Raw genomic sequence first — 17897 nt, 5'->3', positions numbered from 1 at the left:
ACTCAGACCAACAGGCTGTCTCTCCAGCAAGTTCTGTTTTATTTTCCTCCCTTGTGTTTCCTGTCAAATCTCCTAAATTTCTCTCCATACAACAGCTTATAAATCAGCTGTTTTGGAATAGCTGTAAAATGTCCTAAATTCCAAGCAAAATTCAGCATCCAAAATAGAGGTTTTTATTAATTTTATATGGTTATCACTATCAAAATGCTGGCTATTGGTTGGTGATACCAGACTTCTATTTAAAATGGATCTATACCTATATATTTGCCTATTATTCTAGGATAGATATAATATACATATATGTATGTATCTTGTCTATTATGCTCATATGTATGTATGTATGTATGTATGTACATATGGATATACTTATATCTTGCCTATTATGTTAGTACTATGCTGTTAATTTATTTTTAAAAACCAAAAATACATTTCCTAATAACAACTTTGATAAGGAGATGCCAAATGAGAAGGAAAAATGAGAAGACTCAAAAGAGTGACAGATCCTTCTCACTCTAAGAACTCTCCTAAACTACTCCTATGAACCAGACCCCTGACCTTCTTCTATCACTTTTTTTTTTTTTTTTTGGTAAAGGGGATTGAAACCAGGAGTGCTACTTAACCAATGAGCCATGTCAAAAGCCTTTTTAAAAATATTTTATTTAGAGACAGGGTCTCACTGAATTGATTAGGACCTTGCTAAGTTGCTGAGGGGCTTTGAACTCGTGACCTGCCTGCCTCAGCCTCTCAAGCCACTAGGATTACAGGCATTCACCACTGTGCCTTAGCATCACTTACATTTTGTGATGTCTCCTGCGTACTTTAATATTGTTTTTAAGGTGATATCACTATAATCCTCAAATTACAATAATTTTAATAAATACAGTTGTATGCATCTATAGTTATAGGAGCCTCAGGGTAAATCATGTTTTTAATAAGTGATATTTATATGGATTTCAAAAGTTTTATATACCTTGTACCTAAAAGGTTCACAGGTAAAATTTTAAATTTTTGAAGCGATTTTCTATCAATATTTCCATGGCATTTTTTTTTTTAATCTGTAATCTACTTGGCCATTCCTCTCTGTGTGATGCATAGAATGGATTTATTAAAAACAATTCTCCTGCCCTTGAGACATGATTTTCTCTTATACAGACCACACTGTTGGAATACTGTGGTATCTTGAATGTAACAGGTTTTAAGAAAAGCAGTGAAACTGCTGTATATGGGCTGTACTCTTAAAGGCAATCAGAGGTCACCAGCGTTTGCTGGCAGTGGACCTTCTAGTATCTAGAACTAAAGCCAATAAAAATGATAATATGTGCTCAGCACAATGCCACCCTACTCTGCGGATGTGTGAAAGCCAAAGGTCTCTTGAAATACTAATGGGAAAACTGATTAAAGCCAAGAATGCTGCTCATTATATAAACAGTGCTTCCTGCTGAATTGAAAAAAAGTCCTTTCCTTTGGTGTGCAATTTCTTTAATTCTGAAGGCCTACAGGACTGAGGAATGTAAAATATTTAACAAAGGGAATAATAAATAGTAGCTTCTTTAGTAACTCAATTTTTAATTCCATTATGCAACTTTTAGCCTATTTTTTATTAATTTTAAAAACTGGAATAAACTTATCCTATTAATAAGCACATTATTTTCTAAAATAAATTTTTAAACAATTGTATTAAAACCTTTTGTTTATAAAAACATTTTTTATTTTGAAAATAAAATAGATTAATTTTTCTAATACCTTCTGATGTATTTGGAAGAAATATGAACTTTAATTTTTATTTTTTAACAAAGAAACTTCAGTTGCCATTGAAAAATAATTATTTAATTAATGCTTACCTGGAAAAGTCCAGTTTTGTTGAAGAAAGTAAACTGTGCTCTTCTAACTAATACAGAATCTTCTTGACTTAAGTTTTCAAGTAAGTTTGGAGGCAAAATGACAGAAGCCAGTGGATCCACTTGTTCACTCTCAAAATCCATCTGTTACACACACATATTGGTGGAGTGAACACAAGGACTTAGTAAGGATACTTCACTCCACCCACTGACTAAGGAGACAGAACAACTGCAAACACCTAGTTAGCTAGAGCTGGGCTCCCTGGACCTCTATGGCAGCCTCTGCAGCTCCTGGATAAACCCCCACAGGCGATCCAGAGTCTTAATCAAGGTTTACAATGCCAGACAAAGAAGAAAACACATTGACTCTGACTAAGGAAACCTGAAATCTACAAACTGGTCAATATTGACCTGTATGAGGATTGGATCTAGCCTATCAGATTCTGAGTTGTTTTTAAAACACTTAGTGAAAGAGACTGAAGTTAACTTGTTGGAGTACAGAAACTGAATTATCTCTGTCAAGAGGCCACAGCTGAAATTTTCCGAACACTCTCAGATATCATTTGTACTGAAACCATAGCTCAAGCTACAGAGTGCTTTCTGAGTTTTCACTCAGTGTGAAGAAAAAAAAAAAAAAAAAAGTTTTCCTTGAACCCTGGGCTCCAGACATTTTTCTATTTTTAGTGTAGTCTATTTCTATAGCTAAACAACTATCATGCTCCATGTAGACATTTCGCCAGGTAAAGAACTAGGCTGCATTTATTCTGTTTGTTCTTCTGGCAAGCGTTTTGGGGCACATAGGAACCACTTGAAATTATTTGCTGAAGTGTGACTTCAACATGTCCAAGAGGCTCTCTGTTAATCTGGCCCCAGCTCACTTGTCCAGTCTCAGTGTCACCTGCTATTTACAGACTTTTCTGTCATTATTTCTTGAAGTGTGATCCTCAGGCCAGCAGCACTGGTAATATTCAGGAACTTGCTCAAAAGTGCAAATTTCAGGGTCTGACCCAGGACCTATTCCATTAGAAGCTCTTGGGGTAAGGTCTAGCAATTGATTTTAATAAGTTCTCCAGGAGATTCTAATGTTCAGTTTAAGAATCACTGGTAAAAAGGTTTTCACTTTCCAGAGTCCTTAACAGACCTCTTTCTTCTCAATGGATTGATTCTCGGTGCCCCAATATGGCAGTCCCAACTCATGTTTTAACACCTGGCTCCATGTCATCTCTCATAGATGATGACCTCTTATTGTTCAGCTATGAAGGGGCACCTTCTCCCTGCTTCCACAATACTTGTAGCTGCTGATAGAATTAAACTTAGCCAATATTCAGACCGGCTTGCCACCTCTTGGGCATACATGTCCTTGAAGTAACAACTGTTAAAGTGGTCATCAAGTTTGTATCTAATTAACTAATTAAAATTATAGAAAACTGTGGTTTATTACCTGGAAATATGATTCATTATTGCTTGGAAGACCAATGCTAAAATTTGAAATTGCATTCATCTCTGGGTTCAGGGATGATATTCCAAGAGCCAAATTCCGAGTCGCAATATTCACATGCGGGGTGCTACTTAGGTCTATCTTAAAGGCCAATTCATCAATTGTTTTTAAAGCCCTAAAGAAATGACAATGATGTCACTGTTAAGTACACAATGTTTTAGATACCTGATCACATGTATTGATGCATAGCAAAATACAAACTACATAAAATTATCTTAAATTTTCTGATAATAACTTAAATATCCACAAAGTTACCCCAAACCATAATAATATCAGTTAAAACATAGAATCACAGTGACAGATTCATCCTCAAGAGAAATATCTTCTTTAAGGGAAACCAACAATTAAATTATCCTGAACAAGTACTGTCTTTCGTTTGTTTTGGCCTCTCTTTGCTCATAAGAAAAATACCCTCCCCACTTTATAACTTAGAAAGAATCAAAGGAAACAAGATGATGTGAAAATATTTGTAATTTATTATTTTGAAGACAAATTAACTTGGAGAATACCTTTCAATGAATATAAAATTTTCATTAAAGAAATGTGATTGAAAAAAAGGGAACAGAAAATAATTAAACACTTTAATATTAACATATTAAGTGAAATTATTGGACACAAACTGGATTCTATAAAAATAGGTCCATTTTCACCTGCCTTAGGCATTTTCACTTTAAAAGTCAAACAATCACATAGCTGTGGCAGTTTATGCCCAGTTCACAGGACAGTAGACTTACATTGACCAAGTAATATCCCTCAGATTAGTAATCTTTCAGGAATTTTCAAATAGACAAATGATATGCTGATTTACATATACTGTTTGATAACAACTCTAATCATTTTGTAAATTATTTCTCTTAAAATAAAAAAAGAGAGAACTTTTTGAAGTTCCCTTTTTGAATGACCTTGGGGACTGTCTATGCATCTTCCAGAGATTTTAATTATGAAGGCAGGCCACAAAGTCCTCAGATAGGTTTGAAATTATACAACAACACATTTATTCAATAAATTTTACTCTTCAAGAAAAAAAGAGAGAGGTACTTACTCAGAAGAAGATTCAAGCAAGTCACTATCTGAACTGCTTAAGATATTAGAAAATATATTCATTAGAGTCGAGCCGAGTGTTAAATCAATGTTTTCTTCACTATTCACAATTCTTTTGACCAGTTCTACAATGTTGGTGATATTGGCTGAGGTTAAGTTCTGGGCATCAGCAGTTAAATTTAAAATCTGATTAGCAACTTCATTTACTTCCTCTAAAACAAACAACAACAAAAAAAAAAGGCTGAAGAAACAACATAGAAAATTTTACTGCACATTTCATTTTAAGCATGTCCAGGGATCCAAAGCATGGTGTGATATTTTACTTTATAGCTGAAGCAGGGTTCCTGTGTGTACTCCCTTATGATTGTCTGCACAGGGTAACAATACAATATTTATACACAGACTAACTTCTCTCTTTAGTAAGACACAAAGACATAAGCAACTCTAAGACACCAGTGTTCACATATTGTTCTAAAAGAAATGCTCCGGAATCTCTGAATAAGCACGTTTGCTGTTTGACAATACAACAAAACACTGATAGTAGTAATTGTGTGTGTTTGAGGGGGTGTATTTATGCATGTGTGTGTGTGTGTGTGTGTATACACACATATATATTATATCTACACATATATATTTTAAAGTCTTCTCTAAGATTTCTTCACTATTTTAGTCTTATAGAATAAATAGAATATAAAGTTAGAATGAGAGAAGCATGTACTTTCTACCTTAAGAAAAACAGTCATATGTCTAATTTTTAGTATTAAAACAGTAGCACACAGAAGAACATGTCTGAAGAAGGTGAAAGCCATGAGGCATAAGGTCATTTCATTTTGGGAACTGAACAGAAGTTGCTCACTTACTTGTACAGTTGGATAAATCGAGGGGCCCCCACTCGGCTAATGAAGTGTTGGAAGGATTGCGGTAACTATGAAACAACATCAAAAAGATATTTCAAATATTTGACATAAATGAGAAGACAGCTTATGATATCAGTTAATAAGCTCTAGAATTTGTTTTGATATCTAGGTAAGTTCCATCTGAAAATAAAGCTGTAATATGTTGAAATAAAGTGCATACTAAAAATCCTTACTGGAAGAAAGGAGTAGCCTACATCACAGAATCAAAATACAAGCAATATCCTGTATCCTAACCTAGAATACATTGGTCAAGTACTGCTTTAAGAACTTTATAGATACATTTTGATTTTTATTTCACATAACTCTGGAAATCCATCTTTTATAGATGAGGAAATAGACTTAGGGAAGCCAAGGAATTTCCCAAGGTCTCCAGCCAGAAAGAGGTCAGGCTACATTTTAAATTCCAGTTCATCGATCTCTAAAGCCTTCTTCTTTCAACCAAGTGTCAAAGACAGCAGTTGTCACACTTAGGCAGTTTCCGTTTCTGAATTCCCTCCAAGGAAGCTCTAACCGGAAGTGGGGTAGAGGGTGAAGAACTAGATTTGAGACTAGCAGTTGGATGAATCCCTACAATTATCTTGTTTCTCAAGTTTTTTGTTAGACTTTCAGGGAAACTTCATATTCTGACAGTCTGTATCAGCAGACTGCTAAGCCTGGATCTTGTCTATTCCCTCTTTGCTACTTCACTTCAAACAGTTAAAAAGTCTTGGGATTTTTAATTGCATGTTCCACGGCTACAAGCTGGCTAGGGTCAGCTATACACAAGGTACCTGCCCTGGAACCACGCTCTGTTTTCCAAGTTCCTAGATCTTTCTTTAGATATGTCTTGAGTTTGTTGCTGGGAGAAAAATGCTGCCTTTCTGGACAACCTGCTAACCTTATCTCTACCCCCCTGACCCAAAAGAGCACAATTTAGGCACATACAGAGATTCCTGCCCTTTTTCCCAATCAACAGTACTGCTGAGCAGTACATGTACCCTGGGAATATGAATAGCATGGAGCTTGGTTGGTACAAGTCAATGAAAATATTACCATATCCGTGTAACAGAAAAGCCAGGCTTGTCTGGACACGGATGGCTGTACTCAGAAGGTGGGATAGCTGGCCAGTAAAAGCCTGTGGGTTCCTCCACCGCAGCACAAATACCTGAGAGAAATGAGAATGAGCACGAGAAATATCAGTCCATCCTTTGATGTTAAAGGTGCATGATGAAAACAAAATACAATCCTGGTAATTAGGAATGCATTTCATGTAATGATAAAATACTAGGGTTTTATGTTCAGAAACTATAAAAATTTACAAATAAGGAAGAATACACATATAATACATTTCAGACACAGAAATTATTGCATATTATAAAACCATCCAATAAAGTGCCTAGAGTACACATAAACAGGTAACATACATGTAAATTAGCATAGATTAGTAACATAAGTTTTATTCAAAAAATAAACACTACAGAAAATGAGAGTAAACCTGAAAGATTCAAAATGTAATGATCTTTGTTAAAGTGGAAAGCTTATGGTGCATTCATTGATGGTTTCATCATTGAGTTGTGAACATATTTATAAATATTAAAATTAGCTTCTCTGCTAATAATCTACTGCCAGGAAGCTCACTGAAAGAATGGCAAGAAGGTATCTATGAGCACTGTCCCCTATCTTACCCTCACTTCTTCATTGTCAAACACTTCATGATATAAATGATCCAGATGTTATTTTTTTAAAAAAAAAATCAAAGTAATAGCAATATATCAATAACTACAATAAAACTTATATTTCAATGCTTAAAATCACCAAGTTATACTGGAGTTCTGGGAACTGGTATCATAGTCACCAACTGAAAATTCAAGTAACTTTCCCATTGTGGCCTGGGCTTTAAAATGACCAGTTTTAGTTTTGTTGTTGTTGTTGTTTTGCATTTGAGCATTTGATGGAAATTTTTCTCTACAGACCCACTTGAAGAAAAACTATAAAATTTAAATTAAATGCTATAAATTAAATATCCAAATATGCAGAGAGGGGTGTTCTGTGATTCTTCAGCCTCTGAGAAGGGATAGAGCTGGCCCCCAGGGTCCCTCAGTCATTTATTAACTGCCATTTGTCACATTACTTCTTTATGGAGACTCCAGTGTGTGAAAGGGCAGCTGCTGTGGTCTCCCCACACTAAGGAGCCCTGTTTGTTAGGAAGCGTTTCTCCACAGTGGCTCAGAAAGTGGTCTTCATCATCATCACCACCATCATTATCATCCTATGTTGACATGGTAGAGATGGGAAGTTCCTCATAAAGATAGAAAGGGCTTTATTCCCCTGTGATTCTGGCCTCAGGCATAAGCACCCTCTTAGAGCCAAGGAGTTCCCACTTCCCTGCTTAGACTCTGAGTGCACATCCTGGAAAGCATCATTTTTCTTTTCTCCTGATTTCTATATAGTACTTAATCACAGCACTGCTGTATTCATATAATAATATTAGAACAATTATTTTTGTCATCTATATTTTTTAATAATTCCTTTAAAAAATTCCCATCAATAGGGTTGGGCTGTGGCTCATAGAGTGCTTGCCTAGCATGTGAAAGACCCTGGGTTCAATCCTCAGCACCACATAAAAATAAATAAATAAAGGCATTGTGTCCAACTACAACTAAAAAATAAATATGTTTAAAAAAAAATCCCATCAAGTTCCATTTAATTTTTCATCTACTCAACAAGTATTCAAGTGCTGAGAAATATTTTGGGTTTTGAGGGAAGATAGAAGTAAAGGTATTTTAAAATGAAGAAGTGGTCTCCTTCTAGAGGAAATGACTATTTGAAGAACATACACATTCAGGAACAGGAACAAGTCTCATAGCAGACAACAGTCTTCTAACAGGTATGATACTCTGGGTGTCCAGACAGCATGAAAAGGAAGCTCAAGAAGGTGGTGATGTATGTTTACACATGATGAGATCAGAAATGTCTTCACAAAAGAGGTGACCTTGGGACTGCCTTTAAAAACAGGCAGGCGATCATAGAGTGGACAGTGAGAGAATATGTGCACAAAGGTAGAGAGGAGTTGTACGTGAATGTGACATATTAAACAGTAGAAGCAGCACCACAGTCTAGGTCCAGGATAACACCTGGATTTCTGGCCTATCTGTGGAAGACAGTGGTGTCATTGCTGGAGACAGGGAACACAAGACAGAGAGATGCTTTATAATAAAAAAACTTCCCTTTGCAAGATCTACCTGGTTACGAGTTCTCATATGTTCAGAGACACACTCTTTCTTTAATCCCTAAAGTCAATGACAGACAAGTTATTCTGGCATTTTGCTCATATTCTTAGTCTTTTCACAGTATGTTCCTAAGATAAATATAAACTCTCATATTCTTGGTTTCCATAGATTCATAGGTATTGAGCTGATCAGTGGATTCCTAAGTACTGAGCTGACCGGAAGATTCACAGGTACTGAACTGACTATTTGTTAGACTAAGTCACTCATTTGTAATGATCTCCAATATAATAAATTTTATCATCAGAAAAAAAAAATATTTTTACACAGACAATAACACATAAAGGAAGAGTCTCAGTTAAACATGAATATATAGTCACATAAAACTGTAAGCAGTTGAAGTCACTTACCCAGTTGCCTCACATTCACCGTGTAGAGCCTCAGGCCCTCATTCAGGGACTCATTATTTTTTAAAAGTTTCTGTTGAATGGTTTTTCCTTCTAAGTTGGCATTATTGGTAGCATTGTAAACTAGAAGGGCCCAAATCATCAATCTAGAAAAACAGTGCAGATAAAATTATCGTTGGTTGGTTGTTTTTTGATGCAAAAAACAGAATATGTGGATACAATGACCATGAAATGTCAAGACTGAGATGACTACCCACTGTGCTCTCAGGCTTTCCCTGATGATGCATGAATTATAACATTAAAATATTTCAATATGAATGGATGTTATTTTACATGTATATTTATATCACTTCAGTTCTTTTCAGAGATATTTTAACATTTATTTGTAATACTATTTTGTAACATACACATAAGAAAGAAATAGTGTGGTTAATCCTACACTATTGCTTTAAGGGAAAAAAATAAGGTCTTTAAATAAAAATTAATATTTCAAATAGAATATTAGAATTTTCCATCTCCATGAAACATTCTCACATGCTTCTTTTTTTTTTTGAAGAGAGAGAGAGAATTTCAATATTTATTTTTTAGTTTTCGGCAGACACAACATCTTTGTTTTTTTGTATGTGGTGCCAAGGATCGAACCCGGGCCGCACGCATGCCAGGCGAGCATGCTAACGCTTGAGCCACATCCCCAGCCCCTCTCACATGCTTCATGTGGTGAAAATTTATGAAACATGCACAAGATATACTCTATGGTTAGTCAGCATATCACTGTAGATGATTTTAGAGTATCTGACCTTGAAATTTTAAAAAAGAAAATCTCTCTAATGGAAGCAAAAGATGGATCTTTGCTTTGTCAAAACTTTCAATTTTACAATTTAAAATAACAAGGTCCTTTTCGGTTCAGCCATAACCACAGCTATAATCAACACCAGACATCAAATCTATTCATTCAACATTGAGATAAATTAAATGAGATTAGTATGTCAGGTAAATGAGAAATATTTTCCCTTGTATATGAAAGCTCTGGGTTGGCAACAGAATTTCATCTTGGTCATATTCTGAAATGAATAAATAAGACAAAAGGCATTATATTATCAAGCTTGCCAAAGACAAACCAGAAGCTTGCTTTTTAAAATAACTATGGAATGTGCAGTACAGAGACAGTGGCATATTTTGTTCATAAAATTCTGTGAAAATCAATAAAAATTAAATAGACTACTAATATATTTGTGGTGCTAAAAAAATAAAAAAAAATAGTTAAATATTTTCTGTTCAAGGTTTGGTGAAATTAAATAGCTCTATGCCCTTTCCCCATATCTGTGCTATTCTCAAGGACAAAGTGTTGTACTATTCTTATAATTTACTCTGAAAAGATATTTATTTCTAAAATGACCTACTACCCAACGCTCATATACAGGTCATATTTCAGAATGAGGTAAACATAGATGTGAATAATAATAGTGAATAGTGCTGCATTAGTAATTTTTTGAAACAGCCTATGAAAAAAAATTGATTATATTATTGTTTGAAGATATGCTTTGCCACTCCAGTCACTGAGAACCTACAGGTGGGAATGTGATATTTAACTTCTCTTGAATACTGAGAACATCTTTAGCACAATGTATCCGGGGGAGTATTGAATACCCAAACTCAGCAATTCAAGAATAAGCACACATTTTCACAGGTCTTATCTGGGTTGTTTTCCTCTCTCTCCTCCTGAAAACTGAACCAATTTTATGGTTCTACACAGTCAAGTTCTATCTGTTGTCACCATCAACCATTCTTCATTCAAATAGAACAGCCTCTGTGGCTTTGGTTTCCTGCCTGTCTAGGTGATAGAGTATGATAGCATTATCTGAAGCTATAATGACACAATGACTTTGAAAGGGAACGTTTAGAAAAAAAGAATGTGTGTGAAGCTACTATTGCAGTTCAAGGAAAAACAATGAGAGATTATAAAACCTCAGCAATGAGCATATACAAACTTTAGAGAATAGGAAAAAAGCGGGGCTTGGGGGGGCGTGTGCTACCGGGATAATTACAGCAATGCCAAAATTCATACCAAAGAAAACCTAGACAGTATTTTCCCACGTACACTGTCTTAGTTCATTCTCCCTATCATTTTGTGTGAAATTATTCATTGGTTTGACAGACAGAAACTGAGGTTTTATGTCAGTTAACTCTTCTAGGCAAGAGTTTCTGAGGTGTGGACATACTGGTGAGGGATGATTTTAGTATCAGGTCACAGAAGAACCACAGTAAGCTAAAAAGGGAAAGCTGACTTCTTGTCCCAATTGCTAAACAAAATGCTCAGCAAAAGGATCCAGAATGCTGCTGGATCCACTCCTGAAGTCTCATTGTGATCCAGCAGGCAGGCTTGGAAGAGATCATTTGGCTAAGTAAAGGGGAAAAGTTCTATCACTTATAATATTGAAATATATTGCTCATTTTCAGATCCTAAAGGACAAAGAACATGTCAGAAAATAAAAACAATTTTCCCTAATCAAATGGCTTAATCTTGTCTATTGAATATATACAGAAATGATGAGTTTCAATATACCAGTAACTTTAAAAACATTTGTTTTTCTAATGTTAAATAGAAATATACAAGAAGAAAGTTCTCTGGTCAATTCTCACATGAAACTTGATTTTAATCCCTTCCTAGTAAGACTATATCACTTGAAAAGAAGCACAGTTGAGCATCATAGTTGTATAGCCAAAACGTCAAAAAAAAAAAAAAAAAACAAAAAACAAGGCTTATGAGAACTTTTGCTCTTCAATTGATTTTTTTAAAAATTCTATGAGGATGCAATATACTGACTGGAACTAATTTTTTCTCATTTGGAGTTAAGTTTTCAATTTTATAGCAATATGAACAGGTGGTCCTTATATGTCAACAGGTTATGTATGTATGTTGGACACATATATTAAATTACTTGGGTGGTTAAGTCATGCTCCTAATATGTTTTAAAATAGAGACTTTAGAAAATGAGTTCATGGCTTTAAATGCTAAAAATATTTTGTACATATTATTCATATTATTAGATGTGATCATATAAACTTAGCATTTTAAAAGCTTTTTGTGTGCATGCCTTTGTGTGTGTGTGTGTGTGTGTGTGTGTGGCTTTAGGTATGGAATCCATGGCTTCACTCACAGTAGGCCAGAGCTCTATCATGGAGCCACACATCAGTCATAACAGAGCTATTTCTTTGAGGTTCTCTTTGAATTTTCAAATAAGAGGTAATGGTTTATCATAAACAAGCTGTAAGTACTAAAAATCATAATTCATCCATGTTAAATGCTCTACTTTCAAATTATTTTTCATCAGACTTACATTTTTACCATTTGTTCTATTATGGTTTTAAATATAAGAAAAAATAGTGTGCATCAATGGCAAAGTTAAATGTACTGAGTGATAGAAATTTTTTTTTCTCCTATCTCATTATTTTCATTTCTCAGATAGTCAAAGCAATGAACAAGAGAAAGGTTACACCTTCCAGAAGTTGTAGTCAGTGTTACCTTTGATCATTCACAATGCTTCTTTTGACTTTAATCTTGTCCTCTCCCGTGCTCAGGTGAAAACTATAAATACAAATACACATAATCAGCATCAATCTCATCCACCATATCGTCAACAACAAAACTAGGGGGAGGAGACAGGAGGAGGGAAAACAGATTTTCTAAGCCAGTATTTCCAAATGTGTGTTCTGAGGTTCTAGATTCTTCTGTAAACCCAGGCAACTGTGTGCTCTTGCATTTTAGAAGAAAAAAGAATTGGAGATGTTCTGAGAAGGAACCTACTTTAGTGTGTTGAATAATATATATTCTGAATTTACTGACAACTGACTGCTTTTTTGTGTTATTGTGTCTCTTAGGTCAGACGAATGTATGTTTCAGGGTTGCAAAATATACTTCAGAAAACTAGTTTCAGCTATAAAACCATGAAAATAAGGCACAGAGGAGAATATATGGACAATACTATTTTCTAGGAATTTACTGGAGTATTTAATAGAAAAATAGTGAAAGGGCATTTTGAAATGCTAAGTTGCAAACTATAGATGTCTTATTTTGTTAAAAAAAAAAATTCTCCAAACTGAGGTGTTTGCAAACTAGGGGACACTCTATGTGATCCACCGGAGTATGAGAAGAAACTAACAGAACTAGTGTGTGTATTTAATTATCCTTTTAATTTTTGACTTATTAGAATAGATATTTATTTACATATATATGTGTATATATATGTATATATGTGTGTGTGCATATACACACACACGAATACATACACACAGAATTTAGGTAAATTTAGAGATTTTTTTTTCTCAAATAATTCAGACATTTACCTGATATTAACCACATAAACAGTGTAGTTCCAATTCTGGAAGGTTGAATTGAGCTGAAAAACACAAAAGGCTAAGTTTGGGTAACTCTTTAGAAAAATGAATCCAATTTCTTACCTCCCCAAAGATAAGCTGTATGTATAAGATCCTGGGAAAATCATAGAGAGCTAGAGAAGTGAATGAAAAAGGTAAGAGATACCAGATCAATCACTGTTCCCCTGAGTCTTGATAAATGCTGTTTCTTTCAGTCCTCACAATATATCCACCCCCACCACACCCCATCACCTTATTTATGAAAAAAATGGAGTTCTGCAGAGATGACAGAGTTTGCCCAGGGTCACCCAACTAGGAAGTGGCAGATCCCACACTGGAATATTCAAGTTTTCTTTAGCCCATATTGTGATATGAAGTGTACTACAAAAACACCTTTCTTTTCATTCATTTAATAATCACTGAGGTACAACAGAACATGTTTTCTAATAACTAACACCTCAAGAATATTAGTAATAAGACAAATTACAAATTAATATAAATCTTCAAAAAACAATAAAATATGTTCAACATTATTGGAACTAAACTAATTTCATGTGGTTATTTAATAGTCTTAATGGAGCTCAGTACAAGATTTATGATTGAAAGCAAGGATTCCCTTCAACATGAACAACAAGCTTTGGTGATGTGGCATCCACCACAACTGCAAAACAGGATTTATCTACCAACATGAGGTTTTCCTACTTACATAACACTTCCCAGGGGTTTTTAAGTCTTGTTTCATATATACACCAGACTTCCTTATAAGCATTTCTAAAATTGAATGAAATTTTAGAAAATACTGGCAAAAAGTACTTAATCATTTTAAATTATAAATAGTAATACAAGTTGAATGTCACTTATCCTGCCAGAAGTATCTCAGATTTCATACATATTTCAATTTTGGAATATTTTCAGGCTTCACTAATCTCATAATCACAAAGACATACTTTAGATTTTGAATTTTTCAGACACTCAACCTATAATATGACTTGTGGAAAAAAAATTGTATCTTCATCATCAAGCATCTGCTTTTGGTAGCTTATATCTTAAGCCAAGCTGTCCAATAAAAAGCTTAGCTTCAGATGAATATGATGTTACCAAACCATGCATGAAGTAAATGTAAAATTATACTTTGTCTAGCACAAACTTTCCAGTGAATGCTTTCAGGATTAATAACATTGCCAGTTGCTTGAGAATGAAAATAAGAAATTTTATATTTTGAAATCATTCTGACTTTAAACAAAATATAAAGAACAATACTGTGCCCAGTGTGGTGGCACACACCTTTAATCCTAGTGGCTCAGGAGGCTGAGACAGGAAGATCAGGAGTTCAAAGCCAGCCTCAGCAAAAGTGAGACACTAAGCAACTCACTCTGTCTCTAAATAAACTATGAAGTAGGGCTGGGGATGTGGCTCAGTGGTTGAGTACCCCTGAGTTCAATCCCTGGTACCCAAAAAGAAAGAAAGAAAGAAAAAAGAACAATGCTGAAAGAAAATGGAATTCAAGTATGTACTCTATTTTGTAGAGCCCATTTAAAAATTAAATGCAACTCCTAAGGCTGAATTAGTTAGGATGTTAATGAGTCATTCTAGAAAAGTTAACAGTGGCCTTTTCTTTAACTTCTATTAAAGAATTTCACTCTCCCCACCAATTTTGTAACAGAATTGTTAATTACATACTATTATTTCCTATGGTCAATTTGTCTTAAAGAGTATTGTCTTTAAAAAGAAGTCCATTTTCTATCAGTTATTCTCCAAATGTATGTATATGTACACTTACATCTCTGTGTGTATGTCTGTGCGTATGTATTTTTTCACCACTACCTCTAAATTGTTGTTTTAACTATTTTTGCTATCAATAGCATTTATCAGACACCTAGTACATAAGAAAATCCATTTTCTTACTTCAGAATATATATGTTGATGATTCTATCCATACAAAGGGCTAAAGTTTGAACTGTACTGCATTATGTAGAAAAAGAAGCACCAAGTCTCACAGCATAGAATCCATGAAAAATGAAATTTCTGAGTATGGAAAAGAGAAAAATTGAAAAAATAGGCTCTGTTTGCAAGAGAGATAAGAAAACTACTAAAATTTTGAAAATTTGAAACTTTCAAATTGTCCATCAGTAGGATATTGGTTAAATAAATTATATCCTAAGTGCACATCAACAGAAAACTTGTTAAATAAATAACTAGACAATCACATAATTAAACATACACTGTTTAGAAACATTCTCCTATACTAACCCTGGCAACCACAAAAATTTTTATGGTGTAGAATGGTACTTAAACTCTATTAGTTTTAGTGTAAAAATGAAGGAAGATAAGAATTTACAGTGTTATTTTCTTTTATGTCTACAAAGAGCTCTAGAGAGCACTCCAAAAACCTAACAGTGATTCCAAGCAGAGGGGTCTCCAGGTGGAGGAGTGGCAAGGAGGAAGGAAACAATTTCATGATAAGTCATCGTGTAAGTTTTGGTTTTGACTAAACAGTCAAATAAAAAAATAAGAAATCTATTTTTTTAAAACTTAGCTGAAAACATATAAAGCTAATCATAAGTAATGATACCTACCAAAATCTACTGATGTGCTAACTTATTTAGGAAATTTATAGTCTGTAGGCTCAGTTTCATGGCCTTTATTCATTATGCATAAGCATATCTTGCTTATTACATCTATTAATATATTTATAATGAACAGTATCTGTGTTTTAGTATGATCTGTGGATTCAGTTACCCAGAATCTTTTTCAAATTTCCAGAAGTTAAAGGTTTAAAACAAACAAGAAATTTTTCAGGTTCACTTACCCATTCTGCCACCTTGCTCTGTACCTTGACCTCAGGGTGACGAAGGATATTTTGAATCACTATGGATATTCTATATATAATTCCATCTGCCCGTTGGAAATAGGGTTAATCCATTAATTATATTTTATAGTCATATAAAACAACATTAATCACATAATTTCATACAAGTTCAAAGAAATGCTTGTTATGGAGTCATAGAAAAATTATGAAATATTTTGAGGTAACATTTACTGTCTTTTGCAACTTCTTAAAAATAAATATCAGTTTGCTCTTACAGAGGATTCATTGCTCCCAAATCATCTCTAGAATAGGACCTTTGCCAGGCTTGCATGTTTATTCAGAATTTTTAGCTGTATAGATTTCTGGTATCTACCATCCATAAAATGATAATTTGATTTATCAAAGCAAGAAATCACGTTTTGTACACTATAAAGAATAATCAAGAGTCACTTGATTATTGTGATACTTGAATGAGATGATGGACAGATAGCTTAAAAACATCAGGCACACACATATTTGCTGCCCTTAAACTCTTCTCATTTCTTGCTAATCTCTCTCCCCAGTAAAACATTGACATCTACAAAACTATTGGGTTGGATGTCACCAGGTTTTTCATTAAAACTCTTAAATATAGTCATCATGCCAAAGTAGAGAGAGAAAAAAAGAGTATTTGCAGGCAGGCAGACTTTTAATTGGTCTAACTTCTTTTAAAAGAAAATTATATAGTGAAAAGGGACATGGTTTTTCCTTTAGGGGCAATCTTTAAAGTAGTCTGATTTTTTTTTTCCTATGAAGAACTGAACTCACCAGCAAGAGATTGCTAAATCTCTCTTACTTGTACTTAGGATGCTTGACCCAAAGAATCTAATGAGGAAAATATTATTTTAAAATATGGTGTGCTATAGAAAGAAGGAAAATTTTTGAATAATTTTGTCCATATCTTTCTTCATGCTTTGTTTAGCTAAGGGTCTTAAGTAAAATACACATAGAAAATACAGAAATGTATAATTAAAACAATGTTGAGGAAGATATTTAATTAAAAATTGTGGAAAGGCAGTAGAAAAAAATATATGTATGCTTCTGAAAACTCCCAAATCTACCAAAATGCAAATTCCAGTCCCATTAGTTAAGGAATGTCTTTCCAGTAAAGAAGTCAGTTTCACACTAAATAATATGAACTACCAATCCTGGATATAATAATGTAAATATATACCACTGGGATAAGGCAAAAAAAAGTGAGTTTAATTTATGCAAATGGGGTTATTTCAACTTCTAAAACTCTTCAGGTATTTTAATGAGGTATTTTAATGGTCTTGATTTTATATTCTTTTAAAATATGTTCTGAATGAAAAAATACCCAAGGAGGAAAATTACAATAAATGACAACAATTTAAACAACAACAACAAAAAAAAACCTTTCATAGTGTAGATCCATCATCTCAAATCATGAACATTCTGATAGGAAATTCAAGTTGCAAAGGTCCAAGAGATCCTAGGGATCCCATGTGAAAGTTCACCAAGGTTTGGAGAGTATCTAAAAAACTACCACAAGATGGAGCCCTGAAGCACTTTTTTTTTTTTTTTTTTTTTTGGTAATGCTTTCCCTCAGAAAAATATTGCAAAGTACTAAAAATCAATGTTTTTAACCACTGAAATTTTTGAAAATTTATGGAATCATCCAAATATTTCAGGTGGCTTCTTTAAGTTTTAAAGGCAGCTCCAGTTTTTTTCAGTACATTATTGTATTTACAAATGAGAGACATCCAGTATCATAAGCATCCAAGAGAGTTCTCTTCCTAGTTATATT

The 17897-nt window shown here is 34.0% G+C and overlaps 1 protein-coding gene across 5 annotated transcripts in view; it reads right to left on the bottom strand.

The window, feature by feature from the left end:
• The window catches only part of Adgrg6 (adhesion G protein-coupled receptor G6), a 138675-nt gene that overhangs the window by 38153 nt on the left and 82625 nt on the right, over nucleotides 1-17897 (bottom strand). For all 5 annotated transcript variants that reach the window (XM_048799132.1, XM_048799115.1, XM_015501843.2 and 2 more), the window contains 9 exons: nucleotides 16091-16176; nucleotides 13252-13304; nucleotides 12431-12493; nucleotides 8911-9053; nucleotides 6327-6438; nucleotides 5238-5302; nucleotides 4379-4589; nucleotides 3280-3451; nucleotides 1842-1982 (listed from right to left, as the gene is read on the bottom strand). In XM_048799132.1, coding sequence (XP_048655089.1) covers nucleotides 1842-1982; nucleotides 3280-3451; nucleotides 4379-4589; nucleotides 5238-5302; nucleotides 6327-6438; nucleotides 8911-9053; nucleotides 12431-12493; nucleotides 13252-13304; nucleotides 16091-16176 — 1046 coding nt within the window. The remainder of the gene's footprint in view (nucleotides 1-1841; nucleotides 1983-3279; nucleotides 3452-4378; nucleotides 4590-5237; nucleotides 5303-6326; nucleotides 6439-8910; nucleotides 9054-12430; nucleotides 12494-13251; nucleotides 13305-16090; nucleotides 16177-17897) is intronic.

This window comes from Marmota marmota, unplaced genomic scaffold (assembly GCF_001458135.2).
Source record: "Marmota marmota marmota unplaced genomic scaffold, marMar, whole genome shotgun sequence".
In the NCBI taxonomy this organism is placed as follows: domain Eukaryota; kingdom Metazoa; phylum Chordata; class Mammalia; order Rodentia; family Sciuridae; genus Marmota; species Marmota marmota.
This window is presented reverse-complemented; position numbering and strand designations above follow the sequence as displayed.